Consider the following 23,319-nt stretch of genomic DNA (forward strand, 5'->3'; position numbering starts at 1 on the left):
TCACTAAAGAGCAAGACGAGGGTGGCTTTTTAAAATAACACCCATCGCAAAACCCTTTGAGTAGGTCCTTTTTATGCTTTAAATATTTGTACAAATACCTTAAAAACATAGTATTTTGCTTAAAGTTATCACTCCATCAAAATATCTTACTTGCCTTTGCTTAGAATCCAGCTTAGGTGCAAAAAAAACCAGGTAGACTCTGATTACTGGGTACAACCAATCAGCGCTGTGCTCAAGTATAACGCCACTGTACAGATAAAGACAAAAGAGACCTATTTAAGAGAAGCCTATTTAAAAGTAACTATTGTAGCGCCACAATAAGTCCCGGGGGCAGCTGCAGATGTGAGGTTTTGACATCTTGTTCCTTTGCCTCCTTTTCTTTTCATTCCTTTCATGTTTGTTTGCAAATCCTCGCCAAAAAAAAAAAAAATTGTTTTCACATCAGACAGAGGCGAGCATCTTCTTTCATAGACGTGCTAATGGATGAACACAAATTATTTAATTAACAGCCGAGACGCCCGCTTACACCGCGGAGAACTATACCGATCTTTCATCGAGCATTATTTCTCATTCAAATGCTCCCTTTCCTCTCCTTTTTTTCCCCTCTTCTTCTATCATTTCAATGTGTGATTACATGTGTGCGTGTGTGTGTGTGTGTGTGTGTGTGTGTGTGTGTTCATGTGAGTATGACAGATTTTACACAGCCATTGAGCAGTCTTGAGACACAGTGGTCACACTTAATTTCTCATGCCAGTGATGCACTAATGAATCAACACACGCTTGCCTGTCAACAGCGAGGGGTCGCCGTAAAATGCACTGGTGCAGATTTTAGCTAAAACAGCTATTTAAAAACACCGCAAAAAAACAAAACAAAAAAAAAAACAGCTGCAGTGTCAGATATAGTTACTAGGCATTGGGGAAGAATCTTTAAATTTAAGATTATTGCATGTTTAAAGGGCTTGATTGGAGTTTTAATTGTATTAAAATATGATTTAAAGCTGCCAGAAGTGAAATAATGTGTGTTTAGTGGTTGGTCCCAGCCTGAGGGTCTCCGGGGTCGGTGTCTGCGTTTAGCCATGGCATGTAAAGGGATTTGCTGCATGTGTGTGTGTGTGTGTTAGCAGGGTTTCTGAGTTTTGTTAAATAGTCTATCGGGGAGATTGGCAGCCCTGGCGTGGACCTGAGTCTCACCCCCCTGCAGGGAGCGATCAGTGACATCCTCAGTGTGTGTGCGCGCATGTGTGCGTGTGTGTGTGTGTGTGTGTGTGTGTGTGTGTTTTAGACGAGCAGCTGTTTCCAGCTCTTCCTACTTGCCACATTGTCCATGCCTTGATCCGAGGCGAAGCGCCAAGCATTAAATGTTTTTTCACGCGTACACCTTTCACAGCCCGAGACTTGTCAGGCTGGGGGTTCCAAAAAAAAAAAAAGAAAAGAGAGAGAGAGAGTTAGAGAGGGAAAAGGGAGGAAGGGTAGCAAACCGAGGGAGTTTTAAAAAATAAATAACAGCAGCATATGTGCTGGCTGCTGGGAAAAAATAGCATTTAGATTTTTTTTTTCTTTTTTGCTTCCTTTTTTTTTTTTTGGCAAGAGTAAAGTGTTTTTCAACCAGCCTCCCCTCACAGATGAGCTTAAGAAGACAAAAGTTGTTTAATTCGGTTCCATTGCAGAGGCAGTAAAAGGATAAAGAGAGTGAGGCGCAATTTTTACTTTGTTCCAGTCATTTGGAAGAGAATTGACATCTGCAAACTAAAGGCAGAACCGCCCACACTACCAGCCTGCCTCATCCAGTGCATATAAATATATATATACACACATACACACGCACACACACCTACAGGCTATGTGCACTGCCAGTGTCACACATATAGCAACAGAAATGGGTAAAAAAAAAAAAAAAAGGGGCTGCTCGTACACATGCACTGAGCAGAGGGCATGAACGTTTACAGTGCTCCAAATTTCCGTTTGTACTCATGAATAAATGCATGTTGATGAGAAAACTTTTTCAACCTGCGTTACAGCAGGAGGAGAGCTGAATGACACCCATTTACATCAGAAAATCTCTCTTTAAAAAAAAAAAAAGTGTTTCTAAATACGATGCTTCTGTTTGGTCTGCGCGCGCGACGCGTGGATTATGCGCTCGGAGGTTGATTGGGAACGAAGCGTAAGCACGTTAAGATGCCTGCAGGATCAGGCTGTCTGTCGGAGCTGGAGCCCCCGATGCAGCAGCTCCCCTGCTAATTCCGTTTGATCGGGAAATGACCTTTATTGTTGGACGCTGCCAGATGACATCTCCCTGGCAGCTTCTCGACAGCAACCTGCCCGCCTCCCCTCTCTCTCCGTCTCCCCTCCATATTCTTGTTCTGTTTGTTTTGTTTGCGCTCCATCTTTCTCGAAAGAAAGAGTGCGGCTCTTTTAAGTAGGCACTGGATTAGATAAATGAGATGTGACAGGTGTGACCGTTGCCTTCAAGATGCCTGCTCTCTGTCTCCCTGTATCTCTCTTTCAACTTGCACCTCTTCCATTTCCTCTAATAACACCGCTTCTTCTCTCTCTTTTCTCTCTCTGTTTTTCTTGTCTTTGGATGTTGCGCTTTCCTCGACTTTGCATGCTCACGCACCTTCTCTGCCTTTCCGTTTTTGTTGAATTTGCATGTCGTGCCGCTGCTTCTGATGCAACTCATAATCCCAAAGAAATCCGCTTTTTTAAGCCTGATATGTCCTAATCGGGAGCATAGGGGAGAAATGGAAGCAGCGCAGATAGTCGGGAGCAGCCGCCTGGTCAGGTGGTTGGAGGGGAGAGAGGAAGGTCTTTGAGGGCTTTAAGATCACAAGACTCTGCTGCGGTGTTAATGGCCGAAGCAGAAGTTCACTTCAGCCTCATCTTTTTCCCTCATATTTGGATCCAGACGAACTTGTTTGCACCTCTAGTAAAAGCTGAGTAGGAACCGTGAAAAACTTTACAGTGCAACACCAATTTGTGACAAATCCCTTCTGTTTCAACGCTTAAATGTTTCCAACTATCAAACAAAGGAAGTTGTAAGATGATGATTTCATTTGTTAAACGTTGAAACCCAACCCACACCTCGTCCTCCTAAGCTTAACACCAACTGCCACACTTCCTCAATCAGTCCTAACTTTAACTAGGCCACTCCAAATCCTTCGTGCAGCTCTAATTTGAACCATTTAGAGGCACTTCTTCTCCTGTGCTTTGGATCACTGTTGTTTGAGCAAACCTCTATTAGTAATTGTTGAATCATAAACATTAACCTTAAGTGCAGGAAGTGAGGTCTTCAGTGCTTTAGATGTGGACCTGGGTTCCTCTCTGACCTCCCAGATGAGTAGTGGATGCTCCTCTGGCGCAACTGTGGTGGGCTGGACTCTATTACTGCGTTAATGCATGATCTCATGCTGAAACAGTAGAGTTATTCAGTGAGGGAAAACAATCCCATGTTCATGCAAATATCGGCACATTTCCTGCAAATGCTGTATTATCACCTCTTTCCATTAGTGCAGCATGTTGTCTTCTGTAGGTTCACAGAGAGATAGATTTGACTATTCCTCAGAGTCTAGATAGTCTCATCTACCGGTTTTCTGGAAGACTGAATATACATGGAAAGGTCAGTGTTTTGGAGTGAATGTATTGTGAAATCTATCATGGTCCTTATCAACGTTAGAAGAGAAAAACTCCTGCAGGATTAAATATCCTCCCACCTGATCAACCAATGGGATGAGAGGCTTCTTCACCTTTTCCTTTGTTTTAAACTAAACTCCCCTGAAGGTTTTTTGTTTGTTTGTTTGTTTGTTTTTTTTGCTGAATCTGAGTCTTTTCTCACGTGGCATACAGTTGATCAAAATCCTCATGTTTGCATTTGTGATGGTAGAACAGAAAGTGTAAATTTTGTTTGCATCATTTCCAAAACAACCTGTTGGCAACCAGATGGCATCTAGTGGTTACTATGTCACTATATTCAACAGTTGTGAAACAGGGAGTTTTTATTTATTTACTTACTTATTTTTGGGTGTTGGGATCTCTGATCAAGGCATAAAAAAAGAAAAACAATTCTAAAAATAAAAAAATATAGGCTTCCGTTGTATTATTATAATTTTTTTTTACATAATTATCAATAGCATGAGTGATAATTTCATCTTTGGACATTGTTCCTTCAATTTTTCAAATAAAAGTGCTGCATTGGTGCTGCAATAAAAGACTAACTTCAATTTAGATCTTATACAACTTTTGAATCCTCATAGCTGCGGTCGCAACTTGTCCGTCTGCGGCGGTGCCATGTGCAAGAACGTCTAGGAGCGGACGGGTGAATTATTGAGCGTGCTGACTTATTCAGAGTGTGGAAACACAACGAGCCGAAGTGAGAGAGTCAGTGAGGTGTGGAAAATGCCAAGTGATAATGCTCTTCTGGACCTCTCGTATGGAGCTGGGCCACGAACAATGAAAGCATTGTCAATATTGAAAGCCACTGAGAAAAGAAAAAAAATACTTATTTTCATCTATTTTTTTAATAGAATCTCTTACATAAGTATTTTTCTATTAAGAAACAGAAGAGAATAAAATCTGACGTTTGTAGCCTGGATGGCCTCATGTTTGACTCAGATCCACCTGTCACTCTAGGAGTTAATGTTTAGTTAATACACCAAGTGATATTTAATATAGTTGGAATTCCTGTGCACAGACAGTGCATGTGTGCCGCTGTCTCAGGTGGCATGCCCTATACTGTAGCTAGATTAGCCAAAGATTAACCCTGTGGACCATTGACCCTCGTGCTCACAAAGAGCTGAGCTGACAGACTGACTCATTTGTTGCTGGAATGCCACAGCACACCTTCGTGTATCAGAGTTCAAGAGGAAGAACGCCAGCGCGAGTTACGTTTTCCGTGTTTCTGGGCACACGGCGAGAAAATCGCTGCACCGTTCCGTCAGTTGCGTGCGTTTGACGGCGACCTCCCTTGTGGTGTCACCCTTAATTGGCCTGAGCCGGCCGTAAGTCCATAATGCTGGCAGTAGAAACAAACACAGGTTTTACGGGCCAAAGATTAACCGGCTAAAAGTTACTTACTGCAGCCTTCACCTGCCGGCGTTTGGCAAAACGGTTCACGCCGCCTTAATTCTGTGTGGCTGCAAGACATAGCCACAAACCTCCGGTGTGATGTTCGTGAGGATTAAATGAGACACAATGAAACAAACTACAATAACATATTTTGCCGAACGTGCAATTACTGCAAGAAACGATAATATTGTTTTTTTGAGACCATTTTCAAGTAATGTATTGACAATGACACAGTAATGCAAGTTTGCCCTCTAAGAGACTTAATTTTGTAAGGAACACCTAACACTGGAATGGAAGGCGTCTTAATTATCCAAAATAAAACACAAGAATTGATAAGAATAGAAAATGTTATTGCCACCACCATGATTCACAAGGGGGAGTGGTATGTTCAGGGAAATCCACGGTGTTTATCTTTATCACACTAAAGGTTGTTATTACATGCTGGGTTTCCATAGTTCAGAGTGATGTCAGAACACCAAAGGCCCACCATGTTGTTTGGCTCTTTTACATCTTCTATTCATCTGGATTTTGAGTTCAGGTTAACTCACACAGGGGGATTGGTCGAAATAAATCAGATATCAAATTTGGCATGAAAAAATCTGATTTTATTTGAAAGCCATGTTGTCCAGACTGTTGATATGTGAGATGCTCAGAGCTTATAGTGCAGGTTCATAATTTAACTCTGATTGTTCATAATTTAATCCCAGTGTTCCTGATGTTGTTTGTTCACTAATGTTCTCTAACAAACCTCTAAAGTCTTCATAGAAGAGCTGGATAAACTACACATAAATGGACAAAGTTTATTTTTGTGTATTGGAGTAAAAATGTATTTGTAAAAATATATTTTTTTCCCTCTTCCACCTTAAAATCCATTTACAATTTAGCATCATTTTGTGTTGGTCTACTGCATAAACCCCAATAAATTCTGTTAAAGCTTGAACAGTTTGAAAACTATGAAAAGCCACTTGGTACTCACTTAACTTTAAAACACAAAGTTTTATATGAAGGGAAAATAATCAACTATTTAGCTACGAGCTGCACAGATGCTCATTCAAAAAACAAGCCTTTGTGAATTTCAAGAGGTTATCGCACTTTCAACGTGAAAGAAACACCGAAGGATAATTAGTCCTGGTGAAAAGTTGGATAAAGGCTCAGAGCGTTTACTTTTGCCTGCACTGTGTACATAAAAGTTGTTGTTTTTCATGGAAATGACTTGACACCTCTCCAGCGTTTTGTTCTTTCAAAAGGAACGCGTTGTTTGCCGTTTCCTCTGTTTGCCCGAGATGCAGCCTCAGCACTTGCTATGATGAATCTTAGGGACAAAAAAAACTACAGCAGTTCTGAAAGTTGGGCTCGCGATTTGGAGCGCTGGTGTTGGACGTCCCTCAAACGCAAAGGCTTTGTGATTAAGAGTTAGCGTTGACACTTTAGAGCGCAATGAGTGTCTCGCTGCCGTTTCATGTGTTCGCTCTGTCAACTGCCTCCAAGTCAGTCAAATGCAGATTCCAGAGGATGCGAGAGAGACGGAAGAAGTGCACCCTAACTTGAGATAACTGGCTGGGGATGAAAGTTGCTGCATTGGGTTGTAAGAACAGGAGATGGGGGGGAGGGGACTAAAGAGTTGGAAAGAAGGACGGAGATAATGAGTTGGTCTGTGCCAGCTCCTCCTCAATCTCTTTACTCCATCCACAGTTGCTTTATGTCTTCAAGTTTGGGTGATTTTTCAACTAATAAAATGTCGTCCGTCTTTCTTGATCCTCTCCGACCTGCAGGAGCACGACGGCATCAAGGGGAGCTCTCTGAGTCCGTACCCACAGCACAACGCTACCTCACCAGGCAAAGAGGAGGGCGGAGGCGGGGGGCGACCCTGCAGCGACGGCGGCTCGGCAACCGGCACCCTGGGGACCCCCGAGAGACGCAAGGGCAGCCTGGCGGACGTCGTGGACACGCTGAAGCAACGCAAGATGGAGGAGCTGATCAAAAACGAGCCAGAAGGTCAGTGACGGAAGCCCAGATGTTTCGGTTTCTCCAGCTTGTCTGTTCTTTCTTCCTTTCTTTCTGTCTTTCATTTCTGCCACCGTACCTTCTCCATGCCTCGTCCTCTTCTGCTCTGCGCTGAACCCACTCATGTTCAGACAAGAGGAGAGCCTTTGTTTACCCAGAACACAAACCGACAGCTTCAGCTGCTCGGGCCTATTGTCCGCGACGCTTTGCATATTTATCACAACCTGACAAGTAAGATGTGCACTCGGATGCATGTGTTCAAGTGTGAATGTTGGCCGCTTGAAAAAAGTGTTAACAACTCTCCAAATGTTTGCTGCTTTGAAATCAGGAGACATTCATGGGGAGGTCTCTCAGACGGACTCGTCTCAGTAACAAAAACATCTCGCCACCTTTTGGATGAAGCATTTTAAGCACCTAGATAAAGATTTCTATCTGTTCAGAAGGCAGAACCACAGATCTGGCAGGGCCCTACAGAGCTTTGCACCACTAGCCTCCGCATTTTTATTCCCAAGCAGAGCCTCAGGCTACTAGTTGGAGTCATTCAAAGAGATAAATTTAGCCCATGGCTAATGCTCATTTATATTGAGTGGATAAATGGTGTCAAATTCCCTGGAATGCATGCTACAATCAGAATGTGATATAAATCTCAGCAATGGGTGTCTGTCTCTTTTAGGAAGATCATTTTAATATCATGCCACTTTACTGAAAGGGGCGAGGGGGGATTCTCAGTCAATATCAGTTTTCAATCAATCCTCTTAACAATGGCTTGAATTTATTTATTTTTTCTCTTCAACTCACTTTAATAAAGCAAAGCGAAACCCAAACACTGTTCATGAACATCTCCTTTATGGCTCTTGAGACCTCATCCGTTTTTTGCCTGACAAAAATATGTTGAAAATGTCACATTTTTACCTCAAATTCAGTGTCCAAATGCAGCCTAATAACGATGTAGAAAGTCGGATCCTTTCTTGCACATCGCAAACATCCAAGGCAAAAAGTCGTCTTTTCAGCAACATTTCACTCAGGAACAGAAAATTCTGGACCAGGTAGAAGTCAACTTTTGATTAAGTTCCCTGCAGTACGTTAAGGACCAGCAGAAAAAAACAGAAAAAGTGACGCATAACCATCCGTGATGGTTTTCCAGGTTTTCCGTCCATCAAACCTCGACCAGTTAAACGCTCTCCTCCACCTGACTCCAGCTTGACAAACCTTTTCTTGGCTTATCTGATTGACTTTTCCTGAGGTCATTAAAACAAATCTTTTCCACTAAACCACATTTTGGTCAGCACATGAATAATTCCTCCAAACTTCATTTAAGAGATCCACATGGAGATACGGCCGTGATCGTGTGTTTGACCTCTTGCGGCGCTTTACAAAACATTTTCTCAATTTGTCACGCTCTGCAATGACAGATTTCAGAGAAAAACTAAAACTGCGAAACATGGCAGAAAAATGATATGAGGACAAGGAGGCTGGTTGGGGTTGATAAGAAGGAAGATTAAGTAAATACAGGACAGTTCTGTAAAAGTGTAGAGGGTTTGCATTAGAGCAGGACAAGGAGCTGAAACATAAAGCCAGAAATACAATGAAATAGTTTGGATCAAACCATGTGCTCATATTTATTCAGGTAGGAAATGAATTCTATCCAAACTCGATATTTAGATCCACCCTAAAGAGCCTGAAGGGACAAAGACTAAACTTCCTGTTCCCTAAGGCAGCGTAAAGAGGCAGCAAAGTCAAGGCACTAGTAGTTTTGCTTATACTAACGCAGCTTGATCTAAGACTCTAGTGTTCTGAAAACGAGTTAGACCTGTCTAGACCTAATCAAATACATAGTACAGCAATTGATTTTCCTTCTTTTACGCACTAAGGCTTCTCTTCTGGTCTCCAAAAGCCGCTGCAGCGGTGCATTCAAGCATCCTTAAACACTCCGCTTCAAACTCAACTGACACGAAGTCCAAAAGGTGAAAGAACAGCGGCGCAGTTTGCCTTTGAGTGTAGGTGCATTTTATGTGTATTATGCCCACCCCAAACAACATCAACAGGCTTTCATTTCAAGCTGTGATGTCGTAACCGTGTTTTGCTGGGTTTTTCTAAGGCTTTCAAAGCACCCGCGATGACTGGTGAGCTCTTGCCGTCTGCTTGTTTTCATTCCGGCCGATAAAGAAGCCTGTTGTGGCACATTTTACCGAAAAAAAAAAAAAAAAGGTAAAAAAAAAAATGGACTGTTTTTCGAGCTGAACTGTAATTGAGGTGTGTTTTGGGTTGCTCGCTGCTTCGATGGACCTCATGAACCGGCTGCACAGGGAAAAAACAACAATAATGGATCTTTATGACTCAGCCAGGGCAGAGTGAGGAGGGGAAAAAAGAGAGAGAGAGTGAGAAGGAGAGGAAAGCGACAGAGAGAAAAAGCAGTGTCTTCACAGACCCCATTAGCACAGTGCCACGGCGGTGTGGCATCAAAACCAAGCCAGGGCATTATCTGCCGTACGATTAAATGAAACGCACTAATAAAAGATCCTCCGGACCCAACACACACACAGAAAAATAAAACAACAACAACAAGCTCAGGCCAAGCTAGAGAGAAAAGGGGGAAAAAACGGAGAAAAGAAGACGAGAGGCAAAGGGGAAATGGACGGGTTGGACGGGGAGCGAAGCGACGAGGGGGCCCATATTGAACGCCTGATAGAAATCCCTTTTCTCTGCCCGGCTAGCTATTGTTTGGCTGTGTGGCTCACAAAGGCCATTAGCAGCAAACAGCAGGTTGGGATGAAAATTTAATGAAGGCTTTAATCATTATGAAAGGCCTGGAATATTACTGCTCATACACACACACACACACACACACACATCCTGCTTCCAGCTGGATCAATGACACGCACACATTCATAGTGTCTGAACATTAACACCAGGAGGGATGTGAAAGAGGGGACAAAGACAAAATGGGTCAGAAAACGATAAACATCTTGAAACAGAAAGAGGGGTTCAGCCTATTGAAGGCAGGCCTTGAGCTACACATCACACACGCACACACACACACACACACACACACACACACACACATGCAGAAAGTCACCCGCACTAAGTTTGAAAGATTTAGTCTGTGGCTAGTGTTGCTCTACTTAGGCTAGATGAATGGCGAGTGGTAGATACTAGGTCAGTGTGTGTGTGTGTTTGTGCTGTTAAAGCCTTTGGGAGCATGAAAACGTGTGTGTGTATGTGTGTGTATTTGCATATGTTTTTGTGACAGAAACTGCAGATGTGTATGCTTGTTGGCGGGAAAAAAAAAATCGCATTTGCTTGCATTTATGGAAGGTAAGGTGTGTGTTTGGCCTCTAATAAATGACTCGGCATCCTGTCCCCCATGGCCTGGCCCAACCAGGCTTCACTGCTCTTCTGCTCCCTCCATTCATCTTCTAGTCTCGCTCCACCGGCCACCTGCTACCCCAGAGATACACACACGCACACACACCACATTACTTACTGTCTTTAATAAATTCTTCAGGAGCAACAGGGAGATGATGAGGATGCCTTGACACCGGCTGCCTGTGATTTCCCTGAGTTGGGGTCGATGGGTGGCTGAGTGGCTCATGTTGGAGTGTGTGTGTGTGTGTGTGTGTGTGTGTGTGTGTGTGTGTGTGTGTGTGTGTGTGTGATTATGTGGCATAATGAGGAAGGAGTACAGGGCACCAATGGAGGTGCAGGGTCGAGAGAAGGGTTAGCAGTTCAACCCAAGGGAGATGACTGCAGAAGAACACATACCTGGTCAGTTTTCTCTGACTCACAATTTAGCCCCTTTTGGCCCCTGTGGCACAGAGCAAGGCCCCGTAATAATCTGTTAGCCCAGGAACACCACCCAAAAAAAAGTAGATAGATAGATGGATGGATAGGTAGATAGATAGATGGATAGATAGATGGATGGATAGATAGAACAAAGGAAGTCAAGGAGGCTTTAAAGGGATGAGAACCATCGCTAAATGCTAAATGGGGCACAGATGTTCCTCTCGGCCCCTGGAGTGGTGCCTCTACTGCCCTGGACTTTCACCAGACTCTCAGCCTCATTCCTCCTCTCCTCTCCCCTCTCACTACACGGCCGTATCAACTGTAAGTGGCTCACACGCGCTAAGTGCCAGCTGAGCTCCGTCTCTGGACCCGTCTGTTGACCCTCTGCTACCCAGCCATGGCTACCCGTCACTGGGGCTCCACGGCCTATGGGGCGCGCTCAGCTCTCTCCTCCTTTTACTGTAGCCTCAGCTGGAAGGAGGGATGAACGAAGGCTCCCACTGTGAAGCGTGTTTTAATTGAGGACTTTTTTAATTTAAATAAATCTACATACAAGGCCAGTTTTGAATTAATTCATAAGTATTGAGCTTTTAATGTTTTTGTCACATCACAACCGAAATTTGGATTTCATCTGATGGACCACAACAAAGTAGTGGATAACTATTTGCGTTTCATTAAGCAAAAAAACAAAAAAATCAGAAACATGTGGCAAACATCTTTTACTGCTGCAGTACTTCTTCCATACTTTTGCTGTGCCAAAAGAAGCATTTGGTTTCTGACTGCAAATGTCATATTGACATGGATCTCTGCAGCTCCTCCAGAGATGCAATAGGCCTCTTCTCTGCTTCCATAATTAGCGCTGTCCTTGTCTGGCCTTATGTGGACCACTATGTCTTGGTAGACTTGCAATTATCGTTATCTTTCCAGTTCCAGGTATTTGAACAATGCTACATTTTATCACCACACCATGCCTTGCTAATGCTATTAAATGGCATTACAAGCATTTAAGTCATGCTGAATTTTCTGGCTGTCCAGACGTTGCATGGTTGAGGAGACCAAAGAGTGGTACTGTCCATCCACTCTCCACGTTCTGACACCAGCAGCCACAGCAACCGCCACAAGCTCTGTCAAAATAGTGTTTTTACAGCTTATGGCACCTGATACGCCCAAACCCCTCCAAGGCTCTAGACTTCACACTGAAATTGCAAGCGCAGCCACAGATGTCAACCAGCTGCACACTTACGGACACACGCTCATACATGTACACCCATGGCACTCCGTCGACTCATAAGGAACTGACGGAACCTTGGGCTTGCTTTTAGAGCGCACTGAGGCATTTTATAGGACAGCACTTAGGCGAAGCCATTGTTACAACACAAGCACACAGTGGCTGGAGCTCCCTCACGCCTCCATACACTCCAATGGGCGACAATGGGAAGGGCGGGCACGTACTGCCAAAGACGAAGAAGAGAGAGAAAGAAAGAGCCGGAGAAGTGAAGGGATCAGGGCCAGTCTCTCGTTCATCCATCCATCAGTCCAAGCAACATCCACCCCCTCCACCTTCACCTCCCCTCCACTTTGCTTAATCCTTCTCCTCGGCTGTCTGGGGGGTTATGTCAAACACTCAACATGCTCACACTCTGTGAACATCCACAATGGCACGTACAGTCGTTCCATAGTATTTTCATGCACATGTCCTCAAGGGGGAAACTTAACAGTTACAGCAACACACACACATGCACACACACACTGTATATCCAAACGCTCTCAGCAGCAGGTTCACAGTCCTAGCGTGGGAGCAGGAGAATGTCTTTATGGGATTTTTCACCCTTTGTTGGCAATTAGTTAGTTGTATAAATTAACACGAAGTGCAGTAGGGCTCTCTGCACCATTGTTTGCTGCGATTAGTCTTCTGGCTCTGGGAAGAAGAAGGTGAGTGAGATTATTCACGAGGGGAATCTTCAAAAGATAGGTTTGCTTTCATAAAGAATAAGCCAAACAGCAGAACGAGGACTTTCGACTAAATAAAATGCTTTTCAGATCAAGAGCTTTTAAATCCGCTGTTGATATTCACCAAACAGACATTTGCTTCATCTTCACATGTCTAAACTCTGCCTTGACCTCTTTTCAGAGAGATTTTGAACTCGGTGATTTGATTTGTTTGCCTCACAACATACTTTCTGACCCAGTATTGCTTCAAAAGTCACAGTCAAAGGACAACAACAAAAAAAACCCCCAGAAAGCTTTAAAGTAGCTCTTGCTTCGAGTTGATTGTCCATGTAAAACAATTCCTTTTTTTTATTTACCGCTCTTCGTCCTTATCCGGTTGTCATCGTGTCAGTTAACTTTGCAGGATTTGCTGTAGACGGAGGGAGGGGACAGGGGATCATCGCGGACAAGGCTCACAATTCAATTCGAGTTAATTCTGGGCTTTCTTCTTCTTCTTCTTCCTCTTCTTCTTTTCCTCTCCCTTTGTGGCATGAGAAACAGGCAACGTCATGGGGCAAACCTGAGGCCTATTGTGGCTCTTGCCATTGTTGGGTTGATGAAAGGCGCATTCAAGTCACTTTTTTTTCTTATTGAATTGTTTTGCGTCTGCTTTTCAACGTCCCATTCTCTCCCCAGTCTTGCACGAGACAATCGGTGGGGATGAAACTCCTTTCTGCCATTCTTCCCGGTTCAGATGAGCGATATTAAGGAGATGAATGGTATGCGTGTATCTGCATTCATGTGTGTGTGTGTGTTTTCAGAGGAGAAAAACAGTGCCCAAGCTTTTGTCCGATCTGTGTGCATGAAGGGGCTTAGAAAGGGTAGAGAAGGTCCTGTGGTTTTCCTGAAGGTGTGTGTGTGTGTGTGTGTGTGTGTGTGTGTGTGTGTGTGTGTGTGTGTGTGTGTGTGTGTGTGTGTTCATGTCTGTGTGTGTTATTGGCCCCCCTGGCGTGGCATTAAGTTGAGGACAAAAGGTTGAGTTCATGAATCACTGAGTTTCCATAGATTAGTAGCTGTGATCTTCTTCCAGTCCAACCTTTTTTTTTTTTACATTTTGTGTATTAGAGTTAATAAAGTGGTACTTGTCAAGTTTCCTTGGAAATATCTCTTTGCTAGTTTCTAGGAGCCTAAACATTCAGCATCATGCTCAGTCACCAAATCTGTGGAATCCATAACCTATCAACGTAACGCTCATGAAACGTAATCCACCGCCGCTTTTCCTCACTTTCTGTTATTTCCCGTTCTCGGCCTTTTCTCCCATTCCCATGGAGAATCTGAGGAATGTTTTTATGCTGTAAAATGCCCGCAAGATTAATGAGTTTTGTGCAGAGTGCTCTGACTTTCATTTGTCCCTCAATTACTGTATCAAAAGGACATGAAATGCTCGGAAAAAGGAAAAAAAAAAAAAAATTCTCAAAACTTTTGAAACGAGGCACTTAAGCAACAAAAGCACTCCAAGGAACATTGTGCAAAGCAATTGGCGTCTGAAGTTCGAACCGTTTTTCAAAAGGCCAAATGACTGCAGCCGAAACACTTTTATTTACCTCGAAGAATGATCAAGTCAACCAACAACTATCTTCCATTAAGAGCACATACCAGCAGTTGCTCTGTGAGTAGGTGGAAGATGCTTTTTGAAATAAAAAAAAAAGTTTGGCTTTTCCTTTTGACACTGTGCCACAACTAACTAATAAAAAGCTTTGCTGCAAGGCCTCAAGACATCTTCGCTCCATGCTTGTTTGTCTCAGCGCGTTTGCTCAGGAGTGGATTATTTAGCTAACTTTAAATGATATGCAGATTAGTCTGATGTTGCAACATCGTGTGTTATGTATGTAAACAGTGTTGGTTGTGAAACCGGTGTTTGACTCATTTCCAGCTGTTTGTGTACTATTTCAAACATTATTACATCTTCTGAAAAAAAAAAAAAAAAAAAAAAAAACTTCTACTTATTTTATTTGAAATGTCTATTTTTATTGACCCATTTCAGTACCTCTAAGTCTTGACTTAAATCTTCTTCTGACTAAATCCCCCAATGAGTAAAAATCCATAATTACCTAAATCTTATGCATGTTTTCCTATATGTTGGCATGTTTATATGAATGTGGTTGTTTATTGCAGATGCTTCTATCTATTCAGTTTAATTCTATGATTTTTTTTTCTCTGAGTGATGTCATGCTTTATTTATTTTATATTATATTTCCACTTTCTGAACCATTTGAAAGATATGTTGCAGTTTATTCTTTACATGTTTGACCCAGGTAGTCAACCTATTGTTTTTGTCAGGTTCAGTTTCTTTATTATTTATTTTACATTGGCTGTTTTACTCCTTATTTCACTGACTGAACAAATTAAAGTTGTTTTTCCATGTTTGACCAACCTTGTGAAGATTTACCAAATAAATGAGTAACTCATTACATTTATGTCTGTGTTTAAAAAAAAGAAACGTTTTAAGTCAGTTCAGCTCTATTGTTTCTTTATATCAAATTGGTATCTGCCAATTCTAAACCTCAAATATCAGTATTGTTACCGGAAGTGAAAAAAGTGGATTGCTGCATTTCTAATGTTCATGTGACGTTTCTAAAGAAGCCAGTCCTGCAGGTCTACTCCCACATTCTTGCATGTTTGTGGAAACATTAGAGCCTCTGATAGACTACAACGTACTTCAAATGGACCACTTCTCTGCTATAGATACTTTTCATACTTTCTCATTATTTAGTCTAGTTATCTTAAAATATATGATTTTCTGTCGTGGTTAGAGCACTGCCAGAGAGCAACAAGTCGTCCAGTCACTGTCATTACCCAGCATGCCGCCCCACTGGTGAGATATCCTTTCAGCCAGCCAGCGAGCCGGCCACTCATCTGCTCCATCAGCCAGTCAGTGTGTCAGTCTTTGAAGCCACGCGGTCTTTATTAATTAACCTCTGGCTGGCCGGTCAGAGGGTGGGAGCGGTAGATGAAGTGGCGCTGTCTATGCTGTCAGCCTCAGGGGTCATGAGCAGAGCCCGCAGCATGACCCCGGCTTATTTGAGCCAGATGTTGGGAGACAAGCATCTCTAGAGCTGCTTTACAACCCCCCACCCCCCAACGCCTCCACCCGCTACTTTCGTCTTCATTGGCTGCATTCTTTTCCTTCACCACTGCTTGGCCAGCAGAACAGACATCCCCAGCTAATCATGTCCCGTATTACTTTGGTTCTCTTTACCTCTTCCTCTCTTTTCTCCTCCTTCCTCATTTGGCCCGCTGCCGCTTTCCGCTTCGCTCCAGGGGAAAAAAAAAAAAAAGCAGAGATTGTGCCGCCTGGCACCATGCCCACTCTCATCCTTTTCTCCCAATCCCTTCTTTTTTTCCTCTCCCTTTATTCCTCCCTCATCTCCTTCTTGATCTGCATTTCTCTCTTCTTCTACCTTCCCTTCATCATCTGCCTTTGTCTCCATCACTCTCTCCACCTGCTCCTAATCACTCCCCCTCCATCTCTTGCACTCATTCATACCCCGCTGCACCCCCTCCCTCCCCTCATCTCTCTCTCTCTCTCCTCAGCTGGGCTCAGGAGCGGTGAACAGGTGTTGTCTCCTTTTGATTTGGGTGCGTTCAGATTAATGCTGTCAGCTCAGCTGTTAAAACAACTGCCACCGCCAGATGCCAGTCAGTTTGGGGCTGGAGTTGTCACCTACACACAAACTCAGGCAGACACACACAAACAAACGCAGTAACGCACACACACACACACACACACACACACATGTTCAAACATCCAGATAGACTCGGATGTAAGCATGCACACACATGACCTGTGTGTGGGAAAGGGGAGTTGGGGGTTTGCAGTAATACTGACAAAGCAAGTCAGCTGTTGTGTGTCAGGCTTGTCAATAATCAAGGTGTGTGTTTATGTAGTCTCACTGAAACATCACAGTCAGCAGGTATGAAGTTGGTGTCTGTTTGAGTGCAGTCATTATTAAAACGTTGTCAGAGATGCAAAACACAGATTTTTTAAATGTCTTTCACTCAAAGGTAAAATAATTTTGTGGATTTTTCTAAGGAAATTGCAGCAGAGGATTAGGGCCACAAAAAATAAAGAATTCTGAGGTCAAAATTCAGAATTTTTTTTCTTTTCTTTTTTTTTTATCGCAGCTATAGTCTTCTTCCATTTGCTTTTTTGTCTCTTGATACAACCCCTGTCACATTTTATGAACCAGATATGATCTGTTCAAGTCAGGAGAAATTTCTCATTTACCCAAAGAGCAAATCTGCCTGACAATGATAAAAAAAATGATAAATTTGATATTGATTTTTCAGGATTTAAGAACACCTCCATTTGATCAGAGAAAGTCTGTGACATAAACTCTGAGCCAAAAGGTAGGCGTTTGGCCAGAAGAAAACTGTCTAAAAAAAATAAAAAAAAATAAAAAATTGTTGCCTAACTTTGTGAAATGTGTTTACGCTCTGACTTGATTGCCAGAATTCTCTCGCTAATAACATTTGCAACACTCGGAAGTGAATGGACCCAAAGGCATTTGTCTGTTTTTTAAATGAAAAGTCTTGACAGAACAGGACAGATTAATTTTATTTTACTTTTTCCAAGTTAGGTATTTTGTTAAAAGGTTCTGGAAACTTTCAACAACTTTCAAATCTTGGTGATTCGCAGTGCAGCAAATTTCAGCCGGTTCATGTTGGCCGCAAAATGGGTGGCAGTGACGTTTTGAGCTCAACAGAAATCAGAAGAAAAGTTTGGGGTTTCACTCCTCCAAAACTTTCATATCATCCACTGTGCAATATTTAGGATTTACACAAACAAAGATCCAAACTGTTGCCATAAACTTGGCCCTGTACATCTAAGATCTCTGTGTTTAACGTCTTCCTGCGTCACAGTTTGTCTTGGCAGTACCTCCCTTCTCCCCCTCCTACACTCGCATGCCTTTTCCGCCAGACAGAGGCTTAAATTTAGATGTAGTGGATCTTTGTTGTTTAAATGTGATGTGAGTAAAACGATGATTAACTATGAATATAAATGATCGGTGGTGTATAAGTGGTTTTCAGCAGCGCTATTTATGTCTCCTTCAGATGTGGGTAGAGTCTGCAGGCTCCCGTCTGTGTGTGTGTGTCAGATGGTAGGTAGTGGGCTTACTGAGCGGTCATGCTGGTGGCTCCACCAAATTTATACACACAGACACACGACAGTCAATAGCAAGATACAAGAACATCTACAAATTAAGATGTCTTCCATCTTCAGCTCCCTCCGTTGTGGATTTTGCGTCTCGTTAAATGTGAAGCATTTTATTTATACTCGTGTTCTCAAGCTTCACAATATAAAAACCTTGAGTAGAAATACCACAAAGTCAGAGTTAAGTAAAAAATGTATAACATGAGTTAATTATTTTACACAGAAAAACAACTATTTCTACTAGAGACTGGTTAATCTAGTTAAGTAATCTTAACTCTTATTGTTTTCCATTACTCTCAGACCTAAGCAAAAATATGGGATATTTGGTGATTTTCAGTGTCATTCTGCTCTTTATAGAGTAGCTAATATTAGTGGAGTAATTAGTCAAGCTATCTGCTCAGGTAGTTAATTCTGCATGTCAGCCACGCTTCCCAACTCTTTTTTTATATCTGGATTTTCTTAATAAAGGCTAATGTTGGTTCTAATTTAGTAAAATATTCCCATACAGGCATGTTTTTCTCTTTTTTTTTTTTGGAAGAAAAGTGTTTTATTATCCTGCTAACCAGCAATGTGCAGCAACACAGAGGAGGTGCATTGCAAGAAAAACTCAACCCAGTCACACTGGAAATTTCTTTGGCATCTTATTAAGCAAGACTTTGCACCATAGGAACAGTAAAAACAAAAAAACTATGTTTGAAACCTTAACTTTCTAAATGTCTTGGAATGCCTTGATAGCAGCAACCAGCCCATTCACCAGGGTGGTGTTCCTTTAGTTTCAAACTGTGCCTGTCCGTGTCTTTTGCAGCTGGAAAAATTTACAAACAGCTGTAATGAGAGAAAAGTATAATAGCGTTCTTTCAGCCAGTTTCCCAGTCGTTCACAGCAAAAAGTGCTACATTACACTCTGCCCCATTCAAGGGTAAAAAAAACCTCTGATCCCCACAACATTTTTTCTGGCACCTCATTTAAGGACTTTAAACGGTAGGAACAGTTTGAGAAACTGTGTTTGAAACATTGATACTGGTCACTGGCCCATACCTAAACCAGACACTCTGCAAACAGCAGATAGGGAGTCATTCACTCCCAGACAGTGGGCAGGTTTGTGTGCGAAGCCGACACTGAAGTCGCTACATCACTAGTACTCCTGTATCAAATCTACTGAAACATATTTTACCCCAGTTAATTGCGACACCCGCCTTCCTTGTCCAGTTTGTTGGTTTGTTCGATTACGCTGACCCGGTTCTTTCCAAGGTCATCATACTTTTCACTGTGGGCTTCAGTCTCCCGTGAGCCAAACGTTGTTAGACCGTTAGCCCACTCAAAGAGTCATGGGTGTCTCATCAAAGGACAAGTGGAGTGAGGAGGAGGAAGTGTCCAATGAAGTCATGTATGCATAGGAAGAAGATAAGTGAGGAAAACTAACAACTCGCACCGTTTTGTGGTCTGTAAAAGCATCAACCCACAGCAACACACACTTTTAGTTTAACAATAATCAGATGAAGGTTCTCGGGGAAACAATTTGATGCATGAAAAGAGATAATTTAGCAACTTCTTCATTGTGTGTTTGATTAAAAACTTCCATTTCTGTCAAGCAATCTGTAGCAGATTTGTTTCTTAAACCTCAGGCAAAAACAGAAAAGCATAATCAGTTAAAATCTGAATAGGCAGGTCAGATCTGAAAGAAAGACAGGATTGAGATGCGTCATCTCTAAAAATACTAAATTAAACTAAAACATGTCCCATGAAGTTTAGCAAACTTAACCCTTCATGCTGAATGTTCAGAGATTTTGAATTTCGTCCAAACTTCTTAGCTCTTAAGGAAATGGCAGCCATGACATTTCTGTTGCACTGTTAGGTGAAACAGGTCAACCTGCTGAAAATTCATGCGAAACTTCGAACTTAGATCCAGCCAAGTTTCTCTTTCATCTCTATGCTAACTGAACCTCTAAAGCATGTTTCTTGCATTCTGTTTTTCCTGTTTGTCTTTCTCTCTTCTGTTCTGTCAAATCAAGGCGAACATGCCAAAAAGAAAAAAAACAAAAAAAAACAAAAAACACCAAGTTCTTTCCCTAAGTCTGATATTGTCATTTAATTTGTCTGAGTTCTCTTCCAATTTGTTAGCCACAGATGGCTAAATGATCTGAATGTGACCTAACCAGCAGCATCACCCGATATCGACGAGGCAGATCTCCTCAACCAATCAAACTTTTTAATTTTTTAATTTATTTTTTTTTCTGTTCGCCTAAAAGCGGTGAGATCTTTGCCAGGAAAACTTGGGAGTAGGAAAAGATTTACAAGAAGAGACATTGACATGAGTGAATAATTGGAGCACAGTGACTCGTAAGGCTCCAACCGTCCACAAACACAAACACACGGACACGCGTGCACACGCACACACACGTTAGTCAGAGGAGCATTCCACCGCTCTTTGGGCCGTTGTTGCTATCGGTCTAATGGCTTTCACATGTCCCGTCCTTCTGTCTTTAAGGCAGCGCATGGGACAATGTTGGCTATTCTTAAGACTCCACGGCGTGCTCTGTGTCTGTCCGATCAATGGCGCAGATGGAACAAACATTCACACACACGCACACATTGAGAAGAAAAAGACGAAGAAAAAAAAGAGACAGAGAGGGATATCAAGGCAGATAAACAGAGGGAGAAGTGTGTGCATGCGCGTCTGTTTGCGCTTGTCAACAGTGTTCGCGTTAACCGAAATAGGCCGGTCCCGCCTCCCCCGTCCAGCAAAGCCAGTCTAAAGCCAAGCCAACTGTCAATCAAACCGCAAAGACAGGGCCAAAACTATGATAGCATCAGAAATAACAGTCTTCACCCATCAGCTCTGCATGCGCGCACACACACCCACACACACACACGCACACACAACACACACACACACACACACACACACACACACACACACACACACACACACACACAAGGGAGGTTAAAGTCACAGCTCAGCACAGTTTGAAAAGACTTCCAACATGCAAAGCAGCATTAGTGTGTCAGGAGTGCCTTGCTGTTCTGCCTGTCTCTCTGTCATTGCTTTGACAGGCAGACGGAAAATGTCATGACTCGAGAGTGAAAACATTGCTGCGTGTGTGTGTGTGTGTGTGTGTAGCGTGGTTAATGCGTGGGTCCATTCCCCGTCTCTACACAGTAGGGCCTAATACACAATGTGTTCTTTTGTTGTCACGTTAAAATGATGCAATAAAGCTGTGCAGTGACAAGGACGGCCCGAGGGCTGCCACAGTGACAGAACCATTCAGGGTGGATGTGCATGCGTATGCATGTGTGTGCATGTGCATGTGTGTGTCTGTGCACGTGTGCGCCGGCGTGCGCCGAGCCTGAGACAAGAGCGCTGAAGAGGGGTTATTGCCACGAGACAGATTGCAAGTGTCATTTTCCATTACAGCAGCCTGAGCCCACTATGGACGACACACACACACACACGCACTCTTACAAGCCGGTGTACACGCTTCGGTCGACTTTAACAGGATGCTTTTGACAGGGAGAGATGTGCGTGCATTAAAAACGCAGCGCCGGCCCTCGACCCGTTAACCCTCTCCTTGCCCCGACTTCGGCATGACAATTTTTAATTTTTTTCTTCTTGGTGGCTTATCTGATCGGCTCTTCCGCAGGTCGTTGATATAAATCAAGTTTTTCCGTTAAGTGTAAGCATCGAGCGAATCGCAAATCTCATTTCGGTTTGCAAATAAGTAAATTATCCTACCCCCCTACCCACAAACCTAATTTTCCAGATTTACATGGATTGGTTAAAAGATAACATCATGATCCTGTGTTTGACCTCTTGCGGCGCTTTGCAAAGTCTTCCTATCTCTTGAATGTTTTCACGTTTAATCGCATGGACTACAAACTTCAGAGAATTTTACGCAGCTTTTACGTAACACAAAGTAGTCCATGATCGTAATGTGGAGGCAGATTCTAGGCTTTTTAAAATTAAAAACATTGGTTACACAATTGATTTCTAAAGTTGCCTGATTAGTAAATCCAGCTGTTCTGTGAAGATTTTCTTTTTTTAGGTTAAGGTAGTGACCAAAGAGCATGAAGACTGAAGAACAAAGCAGACCGGTCAGAATAAAATTATGGAGAATTTTACAGCAATATTAGGTCATAAAACCTAACATTTTGAACATCTAACAGAGCACCTATCAGCCCACCATGTAAACCACAAAACGGCTGAAACACGGAGTTCCTTTAAATGAAGATGAAAACTTAATATATTGATGATTTTGATGATGGCACTCGTAAAAATGTGCCATCTTCAAATGGTTTCTCAATTGCTGCCTGTCGTTTTTATTGCTTTTTATTTGTGTGTTTTCATGATGTAAACCACTTTGCGCTGCTTTGTTGCTGAAATGTGCTGCACAAATTAACTTGATTGGTTGATTAAACATGGAAGCAAAATGAAACCGGCGAATGCTCCTTGGTAACTCTGGAGGAGCTGCAGTGATCCACACCTCAAGTGGGACAATTTGTGGACAGGACAATAATTAGCCATATGCTATCCATGGAATAAAATGGAAAAAATTCAGACCCAAAGACATAAGTTTAAATTAAACACTATTGTTTGTTAGAGCAGTTTTTTTTGTAAACAATCCTCAATGAATTCGTACAGTTTCAAACACAGCATGAGCCATTGTTGCATGGGAGTCTCTATTATCTATTCAAAAGTCTCTCAAGAGGCCGTGTTTGTTAACTGGGCAATTAGAGGGCCGTATTCAGTGGTTATCAGTACCTCAGCTGACACTTCATCCTGTAAAGTATGAGGCAGTAAAATGAAAATGGCTTCTGCTTTTGCTCCCATAACTTGTCCCTAATAAGGTGCTGTGGCAGCGGCTATCAAGGCCCGAGCAGAATTAGTCCACAGCGGATTCAAATGTCTCGATGCTATCAAACGCCATTTAATGATAATGGAGGTCATGGAGGCAATTGGGAAAATGGTGCACTTGTGTGTGTGAAAGGAACATTTCTCTGTCTCCTGCAAAGGGAAAAAGGAAAAAAAAAATGAAAAAAGAAAGCATTAAGATAGCATCGGTAATTTCACCAGCCCAGCACAAAAAAACATGCAAAAGGAGGGAGAGAGAGAGAGAGAAAACAAACAACCGGAGTGAAACAACAGGGAAAGTTTTTCTGCGACTTTCTCAAATGTCGCTCCAGATTTTGCCCTTCATCGTTCTTTCACAATGTCGCGCCCTCTCCGCTGCTATTTCTGACTGCCAGTGTGTGGATCTGGCTCGCTGAGATTTCATGCCAGTGTAAAAATTGGCTGAGGGTTTGGTTCAAATCAAATTGGACATAAGCAC

The 23,319-nt window shown here is 42.6% G+C and overlaps 1 protein-coding gene across 3 annotated transcripts in view; it reads left to right on the top strand.

Annotated features, from left to right (window-relative positions):
• Positions 1-23,319, top strand: part of sox5 (SRY-box transcription factor 5) — a 250,688-nt gene that overhangs the window by 167,005 nt on the left and 60,364 nt on the right. For all 3 annotated transcript variants that reach the window (XM_088003581.1, XM_088003582.1, XM_015006532.2), the window contains one exon: positions 6,834-7,056. In XM_088003581.1, coding sequence (XP_087859707.1) covers positions 6,834-7,056 — 223 coding nt within the window. The remainder of the gene's footprint in view (positions 1-6,833; positions 7,057-23,319) is intronic.

This window comes from Poecilia mexicana, unplaced genomic scaffold (genome assembly GCF_051168715.1).
Source record: "Poecilia mexicana isolate PSO_F unplaced genomic scaffold, ASM5116871v1 scaffold_23, whole genome shotgun sequence".
Classification (NCBI taxonomy): Eukaryota; Metazoa; Chordata; class Actinopteri; order Cyprinodontiformes; family Poeciliidae; genus Poecilia; species Poecilia mexicana.